The sequence below is a fragment of the Pan paniscus genome, chromosome 20 (genome assembly GCF_029289425.2).
Source record: "Pan paniscus chromosome 20, NHGRI_mPanPan1-v2.0_pri, whole genome shotgun sequence".
Taxonomy (NCBI): Eukaryota; Metazoa; Chordata; class Mammalia; order Primates; family Hominidae; genus Pan; species Pan paniscus.
Window position 1 is genome coordinate 23,430,681 of NC_073269.2, and position 21,529 is coordinate 23,452,209.

Here is a 21,529-nt window from a genome sequence, read left to right on the forward strand (position 1 = left end):
AGGGCGGGGCCCAAGGCGCGGCGCGAATTGTGACGCAGGCGTCCGGCATGCTCCGTGCGCAAGCGCTTTCGGCGGCGATTAGGTGGTTTCCGGTTCCGCTGTCCTCTTTTTCTTCAGCGAGGCGGCCGAGCTGGTTGGTGGCGGCGGTCGTGTGGGTTCGCGCCGGGCCGAGAGCGGGTTGGGGGCTGCGGGAGGCTGCAGGGGCCTGGGCGGCAGAAGAGGCGGCCCTGAGCTGGCTCATGCGGGCCAGTCTCGGCAGTGTGGCTGGGCAGGGCTCGCGAGGCCACGGCTCGGAGCCCAGACCGGGGCCCAGGAGGCGAGCGCCGTTTTGGAGAGGAGCCTGCCTGCTCTGCCTGCCAGCGTGACCCCACGAGGCCTCGGGCGGGAAGAGGTCCTCGGGGCAGATCCGAGTTAATGAGAGAGGGGTATTGAGCGTGTAGCGTTAACTCTGCCAGTCACTGCGTCAGTCGCTTTGGAAATACTAAATTTCTCGAGCTGAGTCTTCATACCTGGCTCCATTACTACGTCTGTAAGGAGGAGCTGGTGGTAGTGTCTGCTTTTTAGACTTTTCTTTAGACTATTTGTATTTTTTTCAGATGGAGTCTTGCTCTGTCGCCTAAGCTGGAGTTCAGTGGTGCGGTCTCGGCTCACTGCAATCTCCACCTCCCGGGCTCGAGCGATTCTTCTGCCTCAGCCTCCCGAGTAGCTGGGATTATAGGCGCCTGCCACCACGCCCAGTTGATTTGTGTAGTTTTAGTAGAGACGGAGTTTCACCATATTAGCCAGGCTCATCTTGAACTCAAATGATCCGTCTGCCTCGGCCTTCCAAAGTGCTGGGATTACAGGCATGAGCCCCTGCGCCCGGTCGATTCTTTGTCTTTTTAAGTCAACTTTTATATGTGAACAATGCTTGGCAGGTGGTTGGTAGATACTAAGTGATGTTCGTGGTTTGGGGTCAAGGCAAGAAGTGGGGTCTGGAGAGTTTTGGTGTAATTGAGAAGGAAGCTAAGAGTGTTGGGTGCTCCAGCTTGGAGTTAGAGAGGAGAGAGGCTGCGACAGGAAGGCATGTGTGTTGTAGGGGATGGCTTCCCATCCAGGCTGGCAGCAGGAGCAGCCTGTGCAGATCAGGACCTGGCTGCGGTGGGAGAGGGTGGGACCGCCTTCAGGGAAGATGGATCTGGCAAGATGATGCCAAAGGGTACTTATTCCATCAGGAGATACTGACGAGTCCTTCCGCCGCTAAACCTAAGGAGAATAACCACAGTCTGTGTTCCTGAAGAGCACCCGTACGGTCAGGAGGGTGGAGGACATGTGGTCTTTAGTTCCAGGACATGTTTAGACTACAGGCCAGGGTGTGTGAGAAGCCTAGCAGGGCCAGGCTTGGAGGAGTGAAAGGAAGACAGGTACTGGGGCAGGACCAGTTGGACTTGGTGCAGGCAGAGGGATAGCAACTGTGGTGTAGGCACCTGAGCTTGTGCTACTCAGGCATGCATTGCTCACCAGTCTATCCTGCCTCCCTTCCTCCTGCAGACGCAAACATGCAGATCTTTGTGAAGACCCTCACGGGCAAAACCATCACCCTTGAGGTCGAGCCCAGTGACACCATTGAGAATGTCAAAGCCAAAATTCAAGACAAGGAGGGTGAGTAGGGCTGGGTGTGGGGGCTCTGGCTGTGAACTGGGAGTCCCTCTCTGCCCAGGGGAGTCTCAGTCCTGTGTGGGTTGTGCTGACTTTAGATCTGTTTTGCCCTTGCTTCTCCATGTGATCTGAAGAACGTTTGTTATCTTCTACCTCAGTTGGCCTTTTGAGAAACTGGGGGTAGTGCTGGAGCTCCCCTGCAGAGGACACTGCCAGTAATATGCTCCGCAGAGCCTCTAACTGAGCCTCCCTCCCCCTCAGGTATCCCACCTGACCAGCAGCGTCTGATATTTGCTGGCAAACAGCTGGAGGATGGCCGCACTCTCTCAGACTACAACATCCAGAAAGGTACCGGGGTTGGGGTTGCTGGGCAGGGACCCAAGATCCCCAGGTCCTAGGAAAGGAGCATTGATGGCCTCAGGGGTTGGGGAGCAGTTCAAATGACTTGTGTTTTGTTTAAAATAATGGGACTGGGCACAGTGGCTCATGCCTGTAATCCTGGCACTTTGGGAGGCTTAGGCGGGTGGATCACCTGAGGTCAGGAGTTCAAGACCAGCCTGGACAACATGGTGAAATCCCGTTTCTATTAAAAATACAAAAATCAGCTGGGTGCAGTGGCTCAGGCCTGTAATCCCAGCACTTCGGGAGGCTGAGGCGGGCAGATCACAAGGTCAAGAGATTGAGATCATCATGGCCAACATGGTGAAATCCCATCTCTACTAAAAATACAAAAATTAGCTAGGCATGGTGGTGCATGCCTGTAGTCCCAGCTACTCAGGAGGCTGAGGAAGGAGAATTGCTTGAACTCGGGAGACAAAAAAAAAAAGTCATAATGTGAATTTTTTTATCACTGCAATAAGGAAATTAGTGTCACTTGTGGGAGCGACAAGAATTCAGTGTCCTTTTTTGTGAGACAGAGTCTTACTCTGTCACCCAGGCTGGAGTGCAGTGACGCGATCTCTGCTCACTGTGACCTCCATCTCCCGGGTTCAAGCGATTCCCCTGCCTCAGCCTCCCGAGTAGCTGGGATTACAGGCACCCGCCACCACGCCCAGCTAATTTTTTTTGTATTTTTAGTAGAGACAGGGTTTCACTACGTTGGCCAAGCTGGTCTCTTAAAGTGCTAGGATTACAGGCGTGAGCCATGGTGCCCCGCCTAGACTTCAGTGTCTGACCTTGCCTGAACCACTTAGAGGTCGGCTTCCATGTTAGAAACCCAGATGGATGCCTCAGTTGGCATGTGTCAGTCTCAGACTCCCCCCAGGGCTCGTGGTCAGTGCTGAGATGGAGATTTCCTGGGGTAGGCTGGCTGGGACAGTGTATCTTCCACACGTAGAACACTCGGGGGATCCCGACTTGGTGTCCCCATCACACTTGAGAAAGCAGCAGACTATAGGCCCTGGAGGGTCCTGCCCCTGTGACTGAGGAGCCAGGGCTGGGCTCAGTCGCCGTCCTTCTGGCTGTCTCCTGCAGAGTCCACCCTGCACCTGGTGTTGCGCCTGCGAGGTGGCATTATTGAGCCTTCTCTCCGCCAGCTTGCCCAGAAATACAACTGCGACAAGATGATCTGCCGCAAGTATGTGTGCTCCGATGCTTGGGGGGCTGTGGGGGCTGCCGGAGTCGGGGTATGCCCTCACCCACCCCTCCTGTCTCTGTGCAGGTGCTATGCTCGCCTTCACCCTCGTGCTGTCAACTGCCGCAAGAAGAAGTGTGGTCACACCAACAACCTGCGTCCCAAGAAGAAGGTCAAATAAGGTTGTTCTTTCCTTGAAGGGCAGCCTCCTGCCCAGGCCCCGTGGCCCTGGAGCCTCAATAAAGTGTCGCTTTCATTGACTGGAGCAGCAATTGGTGTCCTCATGGCTGATCTGTCCAGGGAGGTGGCTGAAGAGTGGGCATCTCCCTTAGGGACTCTACTCAGCACTCCATTCTGTGCCACCTGTGGGGTCCTCTGTCCTAGATTCTGTCACATTGGCATTGGTCCCTGCCCTATGCCCCTGACTCTGGATTTGTCATCTGTAAAACGAGTAAAAACCTCAGTCGTGTAATTGGTGGGACTGAGGATCAGTTTTGTCATTGCTGGGATCCTGTCAGGCACTTTGAGGTGTCCCTCAGGCCTTGGCCCTGAAGTGTCTAGGTGTGTGGAGATGGGTAGAAAATTAGGTACACCCAATGGTGTAGAACGTTGATTCTCAAATTTTTTTATTTTATACAAATGGGGTCTCACTATGTTGTCCAAGCTGGTCTTGAACTCCTGGGCTCAAGCCATCCTCCCATCTCAGCCCCTCAAAGTGTTGGGATTACAGGCAAGAACTGCCATGCCTGACCCAGTTCTCAGTTTTTTGTTTGTTTGTTTGTTTTGAGACGGAGTCTCGCTCTGTCGCCCAGGCTGGAGTGCAGTGGCGCAATCTCGGCTTACTACAACCTCTGCCTCCGGGGTTCACATCCTTCTCCTGCCTCAGCCTCCCGAGTAGCTGGGACTACAGGTGCCCGCCACAACTCCTGGCTAATTTTTTGTATTTTTAGTAGAGACGGGGTTTCACTGGGTTAGCCAGGTTGGTCTCGATCTCCTGACCTTGTGATCCATTCGCCTTGGCCTCCCAGAATGCTGGTATTACAGGCGTCAGCCAGCACGCCTGGCCCAGTTACTCAGTTTTGAACCTGAGGCCGTGACATCACTCATGGTCTGCAGTCAGTGCTCTGCCCCTGAGCTGTACCCTCCTATGATAATCACTCTTAAGAAGGGCAACCCTTGGTGTTTTCCCCTTAAGGTCACCCAGGCTGGAATGCAGTGGTGTGGTCATGGCTCCCTGTACCCTGGAACTCAGGCTTGGGTGATCCTCTCTCCTTTGCCTCCGAAGTAGCCAGGACTACAGGTGTGCACCCACCACCACACTCAGATAATTACTTTGGTGTTTTTAAAGCTTGTAATGATCAGTAGGCCGAGGTGGGCAAATCACAAGGTCAAGAGTTTTTTAGATGGGGTGAGCACAGACCAATTCCTGTTTTATTTACTGATTTAAAATTTTGAGACAGTCTCACTGTCACCCAGGTTGGGGTGCAGTGGTAGGATCATAGCTTGCTGCAGCCTTGATCTCCCAGGATCTTGCCTCAGCCTCCCGAGTAGCTGGGACTGCATGCTTGTGCCACCACACTCGGTTAATATTTTGTAGAGATGGGGTGTTGCTATGTTGCCCAGGCTGGCTTCAAACTCCTGAACTTAAAAGCCTCCTGTTTAGTTTTGGTTTTTTATCACTTTTTTTTTTTTTTTTTTTTTGAGATGGAGCCTTGCGCCCATCGTGCAGGCTGGAGTGCGGTGGCGCAGTCTCGGTTCACTGCAGCTTCTGCCTCTCGGGTTCAAGCGATTCTCCTTTCTCAGCCTCTTGAGTAGCTGGAATTACCAGTGTGCGCCACCACGCCTGGCTAGTTTTTCTGTTTTTAGTAGAGACAGGGTTTTGCTATGTTGGCCAGGCTGGTCTTGAGCTACTGACCTCTTGTGATCTACCTGTCTTGGCCTTCCAAAGTGCTAGGATTACAAGCGTGAGCCACAGCGCCTGGCCTTGCTACGTTTTTGTTTTTTTTTTTACAGACATGGTCTCGCTATGTTGCCCAGAATGGTTTTGCACTGGGTCCAAGCAGTTCTGCCGCAGCCTCCCAAAGTGCTGGGATTACAGGGGTGAGGCACCTTGCTGGCCCCTGTTTTGATTAGGGTGCAGTGCTGGTGAAGCCGGTGCACGAGGCCAGTGATGCATCCTAATGAGGGGTGGAGTTGGCGGGACTTCCTGGGCCAGTTTGGGGACTTTCACAAAAGACCCCCATGACTCAGGGTTTTGAGTTCTTAACTAATCGAGTGAAGGATTCAAAATTAACCACTCCAAGGGGGGATTGAAGGAAGAACCACTCTTAATGGACAAAAAGAAAGAAAGGGGAGGGAGTAACAGGGATATGAGCTCTAGCCACCCAAGCCAGCAATGGCAACCCTTCTGGGTCCCCTTCCAGCATGTGGAAGCTTTCCTTTCGCTTCATTCAATAAACAGCTGCTGCTCACTCTCCTGGTCCGTGGACTCTTTTTGAACTGTTAACACCCCGCAAAGGTCCGCAGCTTCATTCTTCAAAGTTAGCGAGACCAGGAACCCATGGGCAGGAGAAACTGACTCATTGTGGGGGCTCACCCAGGATTTCCAAAGCGGTAACATCGGACCTCTTTCGCTTGCTACTCTGCTCTATTTTTCTTTAGAATTGAGGGCAAACACCGGGCACCTGTCGGCCATTTAAAAGCGACAAGTGCCGCCGCCTGACTAAAGACACAGATGTAAGGGTATCTGAGAAAGGGCTCTCTAACAACCCCCAACCCTTCTGAATCGAGAGTGTTGTTTTGCCTAGAAACCAGTTCCCACTTGCTCTGCATTTTCTGGGTTGAACCAAGGGCTGGCCAAGGGTGGAAAACAGTGGCCCCAAGCTCCTGGTAACGCCCAGTCGAGATGACAGTGCTTTGTGAAACCTTTGTTAAACAGCCACCCAAACGCACTTCACCCACGCTTTGAGAGGCATGCCTCCTAGGTCCAAACGTCTATAAGGAAGACTTTCTTGAGAACTTGTCTCCAGGATTCTCTCTACCCCCAGGATGAAAACCCTCTGGATTAGGAATCTAAAACAATTAGGATGGCAACCCTCAGATCTGTGTTCCTGATGTGCCATGGCTTATTTTTTTATTTTTTATTTTTTTTGAGATGGAGTCTCACTCTGACGCCCAGGCTGGAGTGCAGTGACACGATCTTGGCCCACTGCAACCTCAACCTCCCGGATTCAAGCAATTCTCTTGCCTCAGCCTCCTGAGTAGCTGGGATTACAGGCACCACGTGCCACCATGAGTGGCTAATTTTTGTATTTTTAGTAGAGATGGGGTTTCATATGTTGGTCAGACTGGTCTCGATCTGACCTCGTGATCTGCCCGCCTCGACCTCCCAAAGTGCTGGGATTGCAGGCGTGAGCCACTGCGCCTGGCCCCCATGGCTTATTCTAATGTAGATGGGCAACAATGCAAATATACAGGACCTGTTCCCCATATTCGACACCCAAGGCAACACCCAGGACAATATAGTGTGTGCCAATGGTTACTGGAAGGCTTAGGCCATTTCTCTTTCTGTCGCCCCCACCTCACTGGGAACCATTTCACCTATCATTTCTCTTGTTTAGGATCAGCAATCCGAACTACGGAGCTCTTCCACTCAGGGTACCACTCGCATTTGTGGGAGTTAAGTAAAATAATAGACCATCGACTGGGAGATCAAAAGTAGTATTCTTAAGATGGAAAGCGGGGACAAAAGGCTGTAGTGCATGAGACACTATTTCAGCCTTGGCCCAATCCCCTGTTGCCCCCCGCCTTAAAATTGCTATGTCTATGTACAATCTTTAAGGAGTTCATCTTACTGGGGCAGTTTCAAGCTCAGAAATATGCTAACTGGAGCCTTGTAAACCACCTAAGAATACACCCCAAACTTAGAACCCACTCACTGGAACAAAAACTTTTGGGCGCACTGGTAAGAGGCTGCTAAACCCAGCAGCCTGGCCTCCTTCTTTGTGGCTAAGAAGGGAGGGAAAAGAGTGTGGTTGAAACTGCTACGTCGGTAAGCACAATTAAATCTGATAAGCAGGGTTCCATGGGTGATTGTGCACCCTGGAAAAAGGACACTAAAACAGTAGGGGACCTGCTAGAACCAGTGTCCACTGGGAATGACTAGGGGTGCGGGCATCCCTATGCTTTCCTTTCAGATGGGAGATTTTCCCTCCAAAGTGAAGTCGCCCCTGAGGTGTATTCTGAATAACTGGGACCAATTTGATCCCCAGACATTGAAGAAGCAGCTCATATTTTTCTGCAGCACTGCCTGGCCACAATATCCTCTTCCAGGAGGAGAACAATGGCCACCTGAGGGAAGTATACACTATAATACCATCCTGCAACTAGATCTGTTTTGTAAACAAGAAGGCAAGTGGATTTAGGTACCATATGTTCAGACCTTTTTCTCATTAAAGGATGATAACCCACGATTGTGTAAGACATGTAACCTGCACCCCACAGGGAGTCCTCAAATTCTACCCCCATACCCAGTCCTCCCCACGGCTCCTACTAATGCCAAACCCCCTCTGGCTTCTACAGCCCCAAAGGGAACAAATAAAAGAGCCTTCAGAGAGCCAAGAGACCCCACTGGCCCCTGGCTATGTCCTCTTCAGGCTGTAGGAGGGGAATTTGGCCCAACCCGAGTACATGTTCCCTTTTCTCTCTCTGATCTAAAGCAAATTAAGGCAGACTTAACGAAAGTTCTCAGATGACCCCAATAGATACGTAGATGTCCTACTGGGTCTGGGACAATCTTTTGACCTTTCCTGGAGAGAGATCATGTTATTGCTTGATCAGACCTAACCTCTAATGAGAAGAATGCTGCTTTAACAGCAGCCTGAGAGTTTGGGGATACCTGGTACCTCAGTTAAGTAAGTGATAGAATGACATCAGAAGAGAGCAGTTTCCTACTGGCCAGCAAGCAGTCCCCGGTATGGATCCCCACTGGGACCCTGACTCGGATCATGGGGACTGGAGTCACAAACATTTACTGACCTGTATCCTAGAAGGGTTAAGGAGAACTAGGAAAAAGCCCATGAACTATTCAATGATGTCTACTATAACCCAAGGGAAGGAAGAAAACCCTACTGCCTTCCTCAAAAGGCTGAGGGAGGCTTTGAGAAAGTATACTCCCCTGTCACCAGATTCCCTCGAAGGCCAGTTAATTTTAAAGGACAAATTTATTACTCAGTCAGCTGCAGACATTAGGAAAAAGCTCCATAAGTTAGCCTTGGGCCCCGAGCAAAATTTGGAGGCATCATTAAACCTGGCAACCTCAGTGTTCTATAATAGGGACCAAGAGGAACAGGCCGAAAAGGAAAAGCAGGATAAGAGAAAGGCTGCAGATTTAGTCATGCCCTCAGACAAACCTTGGCGGTTCAAAGAGGAGAAAAAATGGAGCAGGCCAATCGCCCAGCAGGGCTTATTATCAGTGCAGTTTACAAGGACACTTTAAACAAGATTGTCCAAAGAGAAATAAGCCGCCCTCTCACCCACGTCCACTATGCCAAGGTGATCACTGGAAGGCACACTATCCCAGACGACAAAGTTTCTCTGGGCCACAAGTCCCCAACCAGATGATCCAGCAACAGGATGGAGGGTGCCCGGGGCAAGCACCAGCTCGTGTTGTCACCCTCACAGAGCCCCGGGTAAGTTTGACCATTGAGGGCCAGGAAATCGACTTTCTTCTGGACACTGGCACAGCCTTCTCAGTTCTACTGTCCTGCCCTGGATGGCTGTCCTCAAGGTCTGTTACCATCCAAGGGATCCTGGGACAACCTGTAACCAGGTATTTCTCCCGCCCCCTTAACTGTAACTGGGAAACCTTAATTTTCTCACATGCCTTTCTCATCATGCCTGAGAATCCCATACCCTTACTGGGGAGGGACATATTAGCTAAATCAGGAGCTATCATCTGTATGAATACAGGGAAGAAAAGACCTATCTGTTGTCCCCTACTTGAGGAAGGAATCAACCCTGAGGTTTGGGCATTAGAAGGACAATTTGGAGGGGCAAAGAACGCCTGTCCAGTCCAAATCAAACTAAAAGACCCCACCCCTTTCCCTTACCAAAGACAATACCCCCTAAGACCTGAAGCTCGAAAGGGATTACAAGGTATTGTTAACAATTTTAAAGCCCAAGGTCTAGTAAGAAGTTGTAACAGCCCCTGTAACACCCCAATTCTAGGGGTACAAAAACCAAATGGTCAATGGAGGTTGGTGCAGGACCTCAGGCTCATAAATGAGGCCATAATTCCTTTATACCCAGCTGTACCCAACCCTTATAGATTGCTCTCTCAAATACCAGAAGAAGCAGAGTGGTTTACAGTCCTGAATCTTAAAGATGCCTTTTTCTGTATCCCTCTACACCCTGACTTTCAATTCCTATTTGCCTTTGAGGATCCCTCAGATCAAACATCTCAGCTCACCTGGACAGTCTTGCCCCAAGGATTTAGAGATAGCCCTCACCTGTTTGGCCAAGCATTGGCCCAAGATTTAAGTCACTTCTCGCACCCAGGTACCCTAATTCTTCAATATGTGGATGACTTACTTCTCCCGTTGAGAGACCCTGTGCCATCAGGCTACCCAAGACTTTTTTTTTTTTTTTTTTTTTGAGACGGAGTCTTGCACTGTTGCCCAGGCTGGAGTGCAGTGGCGCAATCTCGGTTCACTGCAAGCTTCGCCTCCTAGGTTCATGCCATTCTCCTGCCTCAGCCTCCCGAGTAGCTGGGAGTACAGGCGCCTGCCACCACGCCTGGCTAATTTTTTGTACTTTTAGTAGACACAGGGTTTCACCTTGTTAGCCAGGATGGTCTCGATCTCCTGACCTCGTGATCCACCCACCTCAGCCTCCCAAAGTGCTGGGATTACATTTGAGCGCAAGGCCTTTTAAACTTTCTAGCTGATCGAGGTTACAAAGTATCTAAATCAAAGGCCCAGCTTTGTTTACAGCAGGTCAAATACCTAGGGCTGGTTTTGGCTAAAGGAACCAGGGCTCTCAACAAAAAACGTATTCAGTCTATACTGGCTTATCCTCACCCTCAGACATTAAAACAGTTGACAGGGTTTCTTGGAATAACTGGCTTTTGCCAACTGTGGATCCCCAGATACAGCGAAATGGCCAGGCCACTTTACACTCTAATTAAGGAGACCCAAAAAGCTAATACCCATTTGATAGAATGGGGACCAGAGGCAGCCTTCAGAACCCTAAAACAGGCCCTAACACAAGTCCCAGTTTTGGGTCTACCTACGGGAAAAAATTTCTCTTTGTATGTCACAGAAAGAATGGGAATAGTTCTTGGAGTCCTTACCCAGACTTGAGGGACTACCATACAGCCAGTAGCATATTTGAGTAAAGAAATTGATGTGGTAGCAAAGGATTGGCCTCACTGTCTGCAGGTGGTAGCTGCAGTGGCCATTTTAGTATTAGAGGCTGTCAAAATAATACAAGGGAGAGACATCACTGTATGGACTACTCACGATGTCAACGGCATACTAACTGCTAAAGGAGGTTTGTGGCTGTCAGACAATCGCCTACTTAGGTACCAGGCCTTATTACTTGAGGGACCAGTGCTTCAGATGCGCACTTGTGCAGCTCTTAACCTGGCTAACTTTCTCCCAGAAAATGAAGGACCAATAGAACATGACTGTCAACAGGTCATAGCCCAAACTTATGCTGCCCAGGAGGATCTTTTAGAGGTCCCCTTAGCCAACCCTGACCTCAACCTATATACTGATGGAAGTTCGTTTGTAGAAAAGGGATTACAAAGGGCAGGATATACCATAGGTTAGTGATAAAGCAGTAGTTGAAAGTGGGCCCCTCCCCCAGGGACCAGCACCCAGTTAGCAGAACTAGTGGCGCTTACCCGAACTTTAGAGCTGGGAAAGGGAAAAAGTATAAATGTATATACAGAGAGCAAATTTGCTTATCTAGTTCTACATGCCCATGCTGCCATATGGAAAGAAAGGGAGTTCCTAACCTCCGGAGGAACACCCATTAAATACCATGAAGAAATTATGAAATTATTACAGGCAGTGCAGAAACCCAAGGAAGTGGTAGTGGCCTTGCACTGCAAAGGCCATCAGAAAGGCGAAGGAAAGGAGGCAAAACGAAATCGCTGCACAGATGCTGAGGCCAAAGTTGCCGCAAGACGGGACCTCCCATTAGAAACACCTATGGAGGGACCCTTGGTATGGGATAACCCCCTTCAGGAGACCAGGCCCCAGTATTCCCCTGCAGAAACGGAATGGGGACTTTCACGGGGACATAGTTTTCTCCCCTCGGGATGGCTAGCTACTGAGGAGGGAAAGGTGCCCATACCCGCAGCTAATCAATGGAAAATACTTAAAACCCTTCACCAAACATTCCATAGGGGTATTGAGAATACCCATCAAATGGTCAAATCTCTGTTCACTGGACGAGACCTCCTTAAAACTATCCGGCAGACAGTCAAGGCCTGCGAAGTGTGCCAAAGGAATAACCCCTTGGTCCGTTGTCAAGCCCCTCACGGAGAACAAAGGACAGGGCACTACCCTGGAGAGGACTGGCAGTTAGATTTCACTTACATGCCTAAGTCAAGGGGACTTCAATACTTACTAGCCTGTGTTGATACCTTCACGAATTGGGTTGAAGCCTTCCCCTGTAAGACAGAAAAGGCCCAGGAGGTAATCAAAGCCCTGGTCCATGAAATAATTCCTAGGTTTGGACTTCCCCGTAGTTTACAAAGTGATAATGCCCCGGCTTTCAGAGCCACAGTGACTCAGGGAATTTCCAAGGCGCTAGGGATACAATATCACCTGCATTGGCTGGGCGCGGTGGCTCACGTCTGTAATCCCAGCACTTTGGGAGGCGGAGGCAGGTGGATCACGAGGTCAGGAGATCGAGACCATCCTGGCTAACATGGTGAAACCCCGTCTCTACTAAAAATACAAAAAATTTAGCCGGGCGTAGTGGTGGGTGCCTGTAGTCCCAGCTACTCGAGAGGCTGAGGCAGGAGAATGGCGTGAACCCGGGAGGTGGAGCTTGCAGTGAGCCGAGATCGCACCACTGCACTCCAGCCTGTGCGACAGAGTGAGACTCCATCTCAAAAAAAAGAAAAAAAAAAAAAAATCACCTTCATTGCGCCCAGGGACCACAATCCTCAGGGGAAGTTGAGAAGATTAATCAAACACTCAAAAGGCACTCAAGGAAATTAACACAAGAAACTCACCTCCCATGGAAACTCACCCTCTTGCCCATAGCATTATTAAGGATCCTAAATTCTCCCCACAAGATAGGACTCAGTCCTTATGAAATGCTATATGGACAGCCTTTTCTCACAAACAACCTCTTACTTGATTGAGAAACTGCCAACTTGGTCAAGGACATAACTTCTTTGGCTAGGTACCAGCAAATCCTAAAGACATTACCCGAGGGATGCCCCTGAGAAAAGGGAAAAGCATCGTTCCATCCCAGGGATCTAGTATTAGTCAAGTCCCTCCCCTCTACCTCCCCATCCCTAGATCCATCGTGGGAAGGACCATATTTGGTTATCCTCTCCACTCCAACTGCAGTCAAGGTGATTGGAGTGGAGTCTTGGATCCATCACACCTGAATCAAACCTTGGATACAGCCTGAAAAACCGGCAGAATCATTAGCTCGGGAATCTAAGAGTCAGCCGGACAAACCTTCTTACACCCACGAGCCGTTGGAAGACTTATGTATCCTCTTTCAGAAGGAAAAACCACAGGAAATTAATCAGTGCTCATAAGTTCTACCTCAGTTCTTGTTTTAAAAACAGAATGTACTCTAACATCCTAACATTCCTTGCCTTTGCCCAAGTCTTAACCTTTCCCCACTCAATGTCTTCCCCTAATCTTGAGGGAATTATTATTATTATTATTATTATTTTTTTTTGAGACAGAGTCTTGCTCTGTCGCCCAGGCTGGAGTGCAGTGACGTGATCTCGGCTCACTGCAAGCCCTGCCTTCCGGGTTCACGCCATTCTCCTCCCTCAGCCTCCCAAGTAGCTGGGACTACAGGCGCCCACCACCACACCCGGCTAATTTTTTGTATTTTTAGTAGAGACGGGGTTTCACCGTGGTCTCGATCTCCTGACCTCGTGATCTGCCCTCCTCAGCCTCCCAAAGTGCTGGGATTACAGGCGTGAGCCACCGCGCCCGGCCTACCTTGAGGGAATTATAAACATGTCCTCCAGGTTTTTATTTGAAGCACATCCCAATCAGAGTAACTCATCCTGTTGGGTTTGCATGAACCCTAATTTCCCCCTTATATACAGCAGTTCCGGCCCCCCTCAGCATATGGGTGGAAAGCTCTGAGGCCTCATACATAGCTAACACTTCTAAGGGTCCAGGATTTTTTCATCCTAGTGATAGGTCCAATTTCCCTGACAGGGCTCAAGCAGCCTTAAAAGCAGCCGCCGCCATTCTCCGACAATTCGCTCTATCAGCTATCCCAATCATAGGTTCTATGGGCACAATAACCTCCTTCTCTTCGCCTCCGCTCCTTTGTATCTCCCGTCAAGTGTTCCCAGGATCACAAGGTGTGGGACACGTGGCTGGCTGCAACTATAGCTTGCCTTGGATATAGAGTTCAAATATTCTAATTCTTACAGTACGACTACTGGCACCCCAATGTTTTGTGGAAATAAACATGAGCTCCTTGGAAACCCTATTTCAGTCACCTGTCCCTTAAGATTTACCACCCCAAGCCAAATAATTCCCCCACCAGAGGCCAAAACAACAAGCAATTACTGCTGGGGCAGACTTCCTTTTGCCCAGGACATCCCCCTCCTGGGACTTGGTTCCTCTCTCACAGGCAAAGGGTTAAAAAAACCCCATTGCTTCCTGCTTCCTGTCTGGGGTGCGCGAGTTTTTCTTTTTGTTGTTGTTGTGTTGTTTTGTTTTTGAGATGGAGTCTCGCTCTGTCGCCCAGGCTGGAGTGCAGTGGCGCGATCACCCTCACTGCAAGCTCCGCCTCCCAGGTTTGCACCATTCTCCTGCCTCAGCCTCCCGAGTAGCTGGGACTACAGGCGCCCACCACCACACCCAGCTAATTTTTTGTATTTTTAGTAGAGATGGAGTTTCACCGTGTTAGCCAGGATGGTCTTGATCTCCTGACCTCGTGATCCACCCGCCTTGGCCTCCGAAAGTGCTGGGATTACAGGCGTGAGCCACTGCACCCAGCCGAGAGTTTTTCTTAATGCAGCTAGCCACCGGTTTGCCTTACAGGAACCCCATAATACGTCCTTGGCAAATTCTATTCAGCTCCAACTGCTAGGAGTGGCCCATTTGTCCTGAACCCTCAAATCATGGGAATGAGAAATGAATTTAGACTGACCACAGCCCTTATGAGATTTTCAGCTACAGGGGTGTATAGAACCCTGATAAGGAGTTTTCTTTGTGTGTGGAAGATCCTTCTATATTTGCCTCCCCACCAACTGGACAGGAACTTGTACTTTAGCCTACATAGTACCTCCTGTGACTTATTCCTTTTCAGAAGAGGCAGTAGCTGTGCCCATTCATGCTAAGCTTCAGCCGAGAGCAATCTCACTACTTCCTCTATTGGCTGGTTTAGGATTTACTACCACCTAGGAGGTGGAAACGCTGGACTCACAGCCTAGATGAAATCTCTCTCCAACTTACTCAAATCCAGGACCAAATAGACTCATTAGCAGCCATGGTTCTCCAGAACCAGTGAGCACTAGATCTCCAATCTCCTCACTGCCGAAAGGGGAGGAACATGCCTTTTTCTGAACAAGGAATGTTGTTTTTATGTCAATAAATCAGGCATAGTGAGAGATGGAATTAAATGACTTCAGGATAGAGCCAGCAGACTACATGGTGGGACAACCGAAACTACCTCAGGGTTCTCACAGCCTGTTCTCCCCTGGCTTCTTCCATTTTTAGGTCCCTTCCTTATGATTATTCTAGGAGTAACCTTTGGCCCATGTCTTTTCAATTCCTTCATCCTTTCGTTTCTTCCTGAATGGAATCAATGAAACTAGAAATGTTACTGCAGATGGAACCTCAGATGACTTCAACCAGCACCTATTATCAAGGACCCCTAAACCAGCCTGCCGGCCCATACCCGGACGTTGACACCCAAACCACCTCTCACGAGGAAACCTCAGCTACAGAACCCCTTCTATGCCCCTATTCAGCAGGAAGCAATTAGAGTGGTCATCCTCCCACACCCCAACAGCAGTTGGGCTCTCCTGTTGAGAGAGGGGACTGAGGGGTGGAGTTGGCAGGATTTACTGGGCAGGTTTGGGGACTTTCACAAAAGACCCCTGTGACTCAGTGTTTTGAGTTCTTAACCAATCGAGTGAAGGATTCAGAATTAACCACTCCAGGCCGGGCGCGGTGGCTCACGCCTGTAATCCCAGCACTTTGGGAGGCCGAGGCGGGCGGATCACGAGGTCAGGAGATTGAGACCATCCTGGCTAACCCGGTGAAACCCCGCCTCTACTAAAAATACAAAAAATTGGCCGGGTGTGGTGGCGGGCGCCTGTGGTCCCAGCTACTGGGGAGGCTGAGGCAGGAGAATGGCGTGAACCCGGGAGGCGGAGCTTGCAGTGAGCCGAGATCGTGCCATTGCACTGCAGCCTGGGCGACAGAGCGAGACTCTGTCTCACGAAAAAAAAACAAAAAAAACAAAAAAAAACAAAAAAAAAAAACACTCCAGAGGAGGATTGAAAAAAGAACCACTCTCAATGGACAAAAAGAAAGAGGAGGGTAACATAGGGATATGAGCCCTAGCCACCGGAGCCAGCAACGGCAACCCTTCCGGGTCCCCTTCCAGCATGTGGAAGCTTTCCTTTCGCTTTGTTTAATAAACTGCCCTGCTGCTCACTCTCCTGGTCCGTGGACTCTTTTTGATCTGTAACACACACCGCGAAGGTCCACAGCTTCATTCTTCAAAGTTAGCGAGACCACGAACCCATCGGCAAGAAAAACTCCCAACTCACTAACAGCCTAGTCCCTTCCCCCTTAAAGGCCGGTGTCTGTCACCCCATACCTGAGCTGGTCCCTCTTCACTAAGTCAGGCTACCAGCATCTTCCTGCTCCTCCGGCTGGGCCCCTGGAGGAGGAAGCTTTCCAAAGCTCTGTCTAGCCCATGTATCCCTCCAGCAGGAAGCTCCAAGGCCTCCTCTGTACTTTGAGGTCGTTCTGGCCCCTGCTATGCTCCAGGCTCAGGGCTATTACACAAGACGCCCAATTCAACTCGGTGGGCTGTTGACACCGTCCCTGTCACTGAATCTTGTCTTCACCCCTGTGATTCTCTGAAGAGCCAGTGAATCTCTGTTAATGTTGGTGGAGTTCCAGCCACTGCACTTTTTTTGAGGCAGACTCACTGTGGCTCCGGCTGGAGTGCAGTGGCATGGTCATAGCTCATGGCAGCCCCCAACTCCCGGGCTCATGTAATCCTCCCACCTCAGCCTCCCGAGTAGCTGGGACTGGAGGCGGGAGCCGCCATGTCGGGCTAATTGGTTTTTCTGTAGAGATCGGGCCTCCCTAGGTTGCCCAGGCTTACTTAACACTCTTGAACGTCAAAACCCACGCTCAGTACCCGCTTCACGTGGAAGTCGGTGTTGAGATACAAGCATAGGAACGAACTCAAGGCTAACAGCTGTTCTGTATTCAGAGCCGCACAATCAAGGAAAAACACGATCGGAGGCGGGCCCTGGACGGGAACAAGAAGGGTGGGTGCAGGATGGTGGGCTTGACTGGGCGGCCCGCGGTCTTGGCTCCCCTTTCTTCCTTCTGGCTCGCCGGCCGGAGGGTAGGGGGTCCGTGGACCTCCCGGCCTGTAGGGGGCGTCGGGCGCAGCGGAAGGGCCTGCTCCGGAGCCTGGCCAGGGCTGCGCAGTCATGATCACCGAGACCGCGGCGGAGCGTACGGTCCCTGCAGTGCCTGCTGCGGAGGAGGCCACCGAAGCTCGGGGACGCGAGGAGCCGGCGTGGCCCTGGGTGAGCCCAGGCCCAAGCGGGAACGGGCGCGGGGCGGGCGGCGCAGACCCAGGGGCGCGGGCTTCATGCCCCAGCCGTGCCCCCTGTCCCGCAGAAAGACGCCCCGATCCGGACGCTGGTGCAGCGCATCCACCAGCTGCAGGCTGAGCGCGCGCAGGGCTTCCGCCGACTGGAGGAGTGAGTGGGGGCGCGGAGGGGCTCAGGGTTCGGTCCCCCGCCCGCTCCGGGCGTGGGCGTGTTCTCGGCGGGCGTGCCTGGAGGAGGAGCTGGGTCCTTGTGCGGCTGCAGAGTCAGATGGGGCGGGGATTTCGGGGCACCGGGTCCTCACCTTCACGAGAAAGGCCCCACAGCACGTCCCCACTACCCGACGACTCAATCCTCGTGGCTTCTCTCTCCCCCCCAAGAGCAGGGGTGGGCCTGTCTCGCGTTCCCCTGCGGGAGTCAGGAAGCGTCCTTCCTACCTACCAGTCCTCCCCTCTGGGGTCTGGGGACACTTCCTGGGGGCCTTTCAGGTGGTTGGCGCCGGTGCAGGGCCTGAGAGCCTGGGGGCGCGGCCTCAGGGTCCCCACCTGCCGCAGAGGCCACCGCCAGTACCTGCGCAGCGGCCCTGACTACGACTTCGCGCGCTACCGGAGCACAGTGCACGAGGTGACCCAGGCCTTCGCCGCCGCCTCGCGGGAGGTGCTGGCTGTGGAAGCAGAGCTGGGCGGGCCTCGCAGGCAGCCGCTGCTCGCCGGCCACGTGCGCAGCCTGCAGGAGCTGGAGCAGACGCGGCTGGGCACGGTGAGGCCACCACCCCTTCCCCGCCGTGTCTCTAGGACCCTGGCCGGCTCCTCTCATGACGCACCCCTGGTTGGGGGGTGGTCCCAGTATCCCATACACAGACCTCACCCCTTCCTGTCCCACCCCAATCCTCTATTAAGGCTTCACTTGGGGATTCTCGGACCTTGCCCTCTGCTGTTCATCCCCAATTTTTTTCCCAAGTTTTGTCCTTATTCCCAGAGCACTCCCGCTTTCTCCCAGCTCCGCCTAAATGCTATTCCAAGATGCCCAGATCCCGCCCCAACAATGCTCCACCCACTCTGGTTGTTCCGCGTCTAGGGTCCCACCCTCAACCTCCCGTAGATACAGGCGAGGGGGTCCCAGGCCACGCCTCCTCCGTATTATTCCTCCATCACAGCTTTAGTTCTTTGCCTATTTCTCTCTTGCGATCCGCCTGCTCGGCCCTGCAACCGTGTGTGACTGGAATTCCTAGGCCACGCCCCCCATGAGCGACCCGTCTCAGCGTCTCTTTGGCCTTTTTCTTTCTCTCTGTTTTTTTTTTTTTTTTTTTTTTTTTTTTTTTTTTTTTTTTTTTTAAAGACAGGCTCTTGCTCTCTCACCCAGGCTAGAGTGCAATGGCGCGATCTCGGCTAACTGCAACCTCCGCCTCCCAGGTTCAAGCGATTCTCCTGCCTCAGCCTCCTGAGTAGCTGGGATTACAGGCGTAATTTTTGTATTTTGTATTTTTTTTTAGTAGAGATGGGGTTTTGCCATATGGGCAAGGCTGGTCTCGAACTCCTGGTCTCAAGCGATCCGCCCTCCTCTGCTTCCCGAAGTGCTGGGATTTCAGGCGTGAGCCACCGCGTCCAGGCTTTTTGGCCTACTTTTATCCTGGGTCCCCGTCCCTGGGACCATGAGGCGCAACCTAACCCACCCCTACGGCCAATGCCTGGCTAAGACGTCACTGTTGTTCCCAGGCCACGCCCACATCGCGCTCAGCACTGCCTCTGGCCTGCCTGCTGTCTCCCTTCTGAGAGAGCCTCTAAACTGAATTTCGGACTCTTCCTACACAAAGCACTGCCCCTCGTGGTTCTACCCGGGCACTGCCTTTCTGGGTGCCTCTGTTTTTTCCTGAACATCCTTGGAGGGCAGGGGTGGGTTCTGCTCGTGGAGACATCCTTCCTGTTGCTCATTCCCCCACCAGGTGGCCCTGCTGCAGTTGATGGAGACGCCAGAGCTGGCGGGGCAGGAGGACGCTGTACGGATGCAGCAGCTGAAAATGAAGTGAGCGCTGCTGCCCAAGCCGCCTGGCTATGCTCGATTTGCACCAGGGTTGGCACGGTCAGGACGCTGCCAGCAGAGGAACCCTCTGCCAGTGCACAATGGTGTTCTCACCTGGTGGCCCTCAGATGTACACTTCCCCAGAGGGCACAGCCGTGAAACCTCACATCAGTTTCGCTGTGCATTGCTGGGACACTGCTGTATACCTCGACACATGCCAATCCTGCACACGTGGCTGTCCGTGGAGCTTGGACATGCCCCACTGAGCACAGACCTTCAGATGCCTGTCCTCAGCCCCCAAGCACACACACTCATGTACACACACATTTGACAGAGTCACACTTCATAACCTCCTAATGGTACACACCCCACCAAGATGGCCTTTTCTTTTCTTTTTTTTCTGAGACGCAGTCTCACTCTGTCACCAGGCTGGAGTGCAGTGGCGCGATCTCAGCTCACTGCAACCTCCGCCTCCCGGGTTCAAGTGATTCCCCCTGCCTCAGCCTCCTGAGTAGCTGGGACTACAGGCGCGTGCCACCACGCCCAGATAATTTTTTGTATTTTAGTAGAGATGGGTTTCACCATGTTGGCCAGGATGGTCTCGATCTCCTGACCTGGTGATCTGCCCACCTCAGCCTCCCAAAGTGCTGGGATTACAGGCGTAAGCCAGCACGCCTGGTCCTTTATTTTCTTTTCTTTTTTCTTTCTTTTTTTTGAGACAGAGTCTTGCTCTGTCACCCAGGCTGGAGTGCAGTGGCGCGATCTTGGCTTACCGTAACCTCTGCCTCCTAAGTAGCTTGGATTACAGATGCCCGCCACCATGCCTGGCTAATTCTTGTATTTTTAGTAGAGACGGGGATTCGCCATGTTGGCCAGGCTGGTTTTGAACTCCTGACCTCAGGTGATCTGCCTGCCTCAGCTTCCCAAAGTGCTGGATTACAGGCGTGAGCCACCATGCCCAGCCCAGATGGCCTTTTCTCTCAGCCCACTGTGACCTATGGGGCCACCCCTTCTCCCTAGCACCTAAGTGTTCCCTCTTGCTGCTAGTGCTGCCTGGAGGTTTGGCGGCGGGCAGGAGGGCCTGGGGCTCACCACAGCCACAGCCCTCTTGCAGCTTCGCGGCAGCAGCTAATTCGCCCCATCTGGGTTTTATTTATAGTTCCCATCCGCTCTTGTAGGGTAATTAAAACCATGGAGGCGATCAGCGAGGTTCTCCAGGACCTCAGGTTTGATGCGGAATCTGCCGAGTGATGGCGGCTCCCCAGGGATGCGCCGAGGGAGATGGGAAACGGGGCGGATGGCGCCCAGCCCAGCCCTAACCGCCAGCTGGCTGGGGTCGCGCCCCACTGCGCTGCTGACCTTCCTGCAGTTCCAGACACCGCCCACAATAAAGAGCTCCTCCTCTGTAGCCGCTCTGCCATCTCTGTGTACAAGGGTGCTGCAGCCAGTGTGCCTAGGGAGGGGGCCCCCACAGGGCCAGGGATTGTGGGTAGAAGACTCCCACCCTCCCTAGAAACTGAGGGTTTTTTGCTTGAGACAGGGTCTTGCTGTGTCACCCAGACTGGAGTGCAGTGGCGAGATCGTGGCTCACTGCAGCCTTGACTTCCCCAAGCTCAAGCAGTCCTCCTGCCTCAGCCTCCCAAGTAGCTGGGACTACAGGCACATGCCACCACAAGCCCAGTTAATTTTTTTTTTTTTTTTTTTTTTTGAGATAGAGTTTTGCTCTTTTTGCCCAGGCTGGAGTACAATGGTACGATCTCGGCTCACTGCAACCTGCACCTCCTGGGTTCAAGTGATTCGCCTGCCTCAGCCTCCTGAGTAGTTGGGATTACAGGCATGCACCACCACGCCCAGCTAATTTTGTATTTTTAGTAGAGACGGGGTTTCTCCATGTTGGTCAGGCTGGTCTCGAACTCCCGACCTCATTTGGTCCACCCATGTCAGCCTCCCAAAGTGGCGGGATTACAGGCATGAGCCATGGCTCCTGGCCAATTTTTTGCTTTTAGTAGAGATGAGGTCTCCCTTTGTTGCCCAGGCTGGTCTCCAACTCCTGGCCTTGAGCAGTGCTCCCAGCTTGGCCTCCTAAAGTTCTGGGATTACAGGCATGAGCCTTTGCAGCCAGCCAGCTCAGGTATTTTGAATCACATTCTCCAAGGAGTTCAGAATCAGACCTTGCAAATACTGGATAGACAGTCTGAAGTCCTGGGAGGTGAAAATTCTAATCTCAAAGGGTCATTAAGATGCCTCACATTCCCCTCAAATCT

The 21,529-nt window shown here is 52.0% G+C and overlaps 2 protein-coding genes across 10 annotated transcripts; both read left to right on the top strand.

Moving 5' to 3' along the window:
- UBA52 (ubiquitin A-52 residue ribosomal protein fusion product 1) lies at positions 1 to 3,483 on the top strand. Of its 7 annotated transcripts, none has more exons than XM_003817760.5 (5): positions 1 to 133; positions 1,531 to 1,641; positions 1,900 to 1,986; positions 3,112 to 3,214; positions 3,299 to 3,483. In XM_003817760.5, exons 2-5 carry the CDS (start codon positions 1,539 to 1,541, stop codon positions 3,390 to 3,392), a joined length of 387 nt encoding a protein of 128 aa, XP_003817808.1. In that variant the 5' UTR covers positions 1 to 133; positions 1,531 to 1,538; the 3' UTR covers positions 3,393 to 3,483. The 7 variants fall into 7 exon arrangements, with proteins under 7 accessions (XP_003817808.1, XP_003817809.1, XP_054958815.1 ...); XM_003817761.7 differs by having other exon boundaries at positions 80 to 155; XM_055102840.2 differs by having other exon boundaries at positions 90 to 149.
- A 13,579-nt stretch (positions 3,484 to 17,062) lies between these two features.
- Positions 17,063 to 20,673, top strand: REX1BD (required for excision 1-B domain containing). 3 transcript variants are annotated; one of them, XM_003817758.6, is made up of 5 exons: positions 17,063 to 17,222; positions 17,317 to 17,399; positions 17,735 to 18,005; positions 19,189 to 19,268; positions 20,444 to 20,673. In XM_003817758.6, exons 1-5 carry the CDS (start codon positions 17,124 to 17,126, stop codon positions 20,514 to 20,516), a joined length of 606 nt encoding a protein of 201 aa, XP_003817806.2. In that variant the 5' UTR covers positions 17,063 to 17,123; the 3' UTR covers positions 20,517 to 20,673. The 3 variants fall into 3 exon arrangements, with proteins under 3 accessions (XP_003817806.2, XP_008969271.2, XP_003817807.2); XM_008971023.6 differs by having other exon boundaries at positions 17,783 to 18,005; XM_003817759.6 differs by having other exon boundaries at positions 17,801 to 18,005.
- The last annotated feature ends 856 nt before the right edge of the window (positions 20,674 to 21,529 follow it).

Coding starts and splice junctions, on each gene's coding strand:
- UBA52 (XM_003817760.5), top strand. CDS start 1,539: ATGCAGATCTTTGTGAAGACCCTCACGGGCAAAACCATCACCCTTGAG. Junction 1,642..1,899: donor CAAAATTCAAGACAAGGAGG/GTGAGTAGGGCT, acceptor CCTCCCCCTCAG/GTATCCCACCTGACCAGCAG. Junction 1,987..3,111: donor AGACTACAACATCCAGAAAG/GTACCGGGGTTG, acceptor TGTCTCCTGCAG/AGTCCACCCTGCACCTGGTG.
- REX1BD (XM_003817758.6), top strand. CDS start 17,124: ATGATCACCGAGACCGCGGCGGAGCGTACGGTCCCTGCAGTGCCTGCT. Junction 17,400..17,734: donor GGCTTCCGCCGACTGGAGGA/GTGAGTGGGGGC, acceptor GGGGCCTTTCAG/GTGGTTGGCGCCGGTGCAGG. Junction 19,269..20,443: donor ATGCAGCAGCTGAAAATGAA/GTGAGCGCTGCT, acceptor CCGCTCTTGTAG/GGTAATTAAAACCATGGAGG.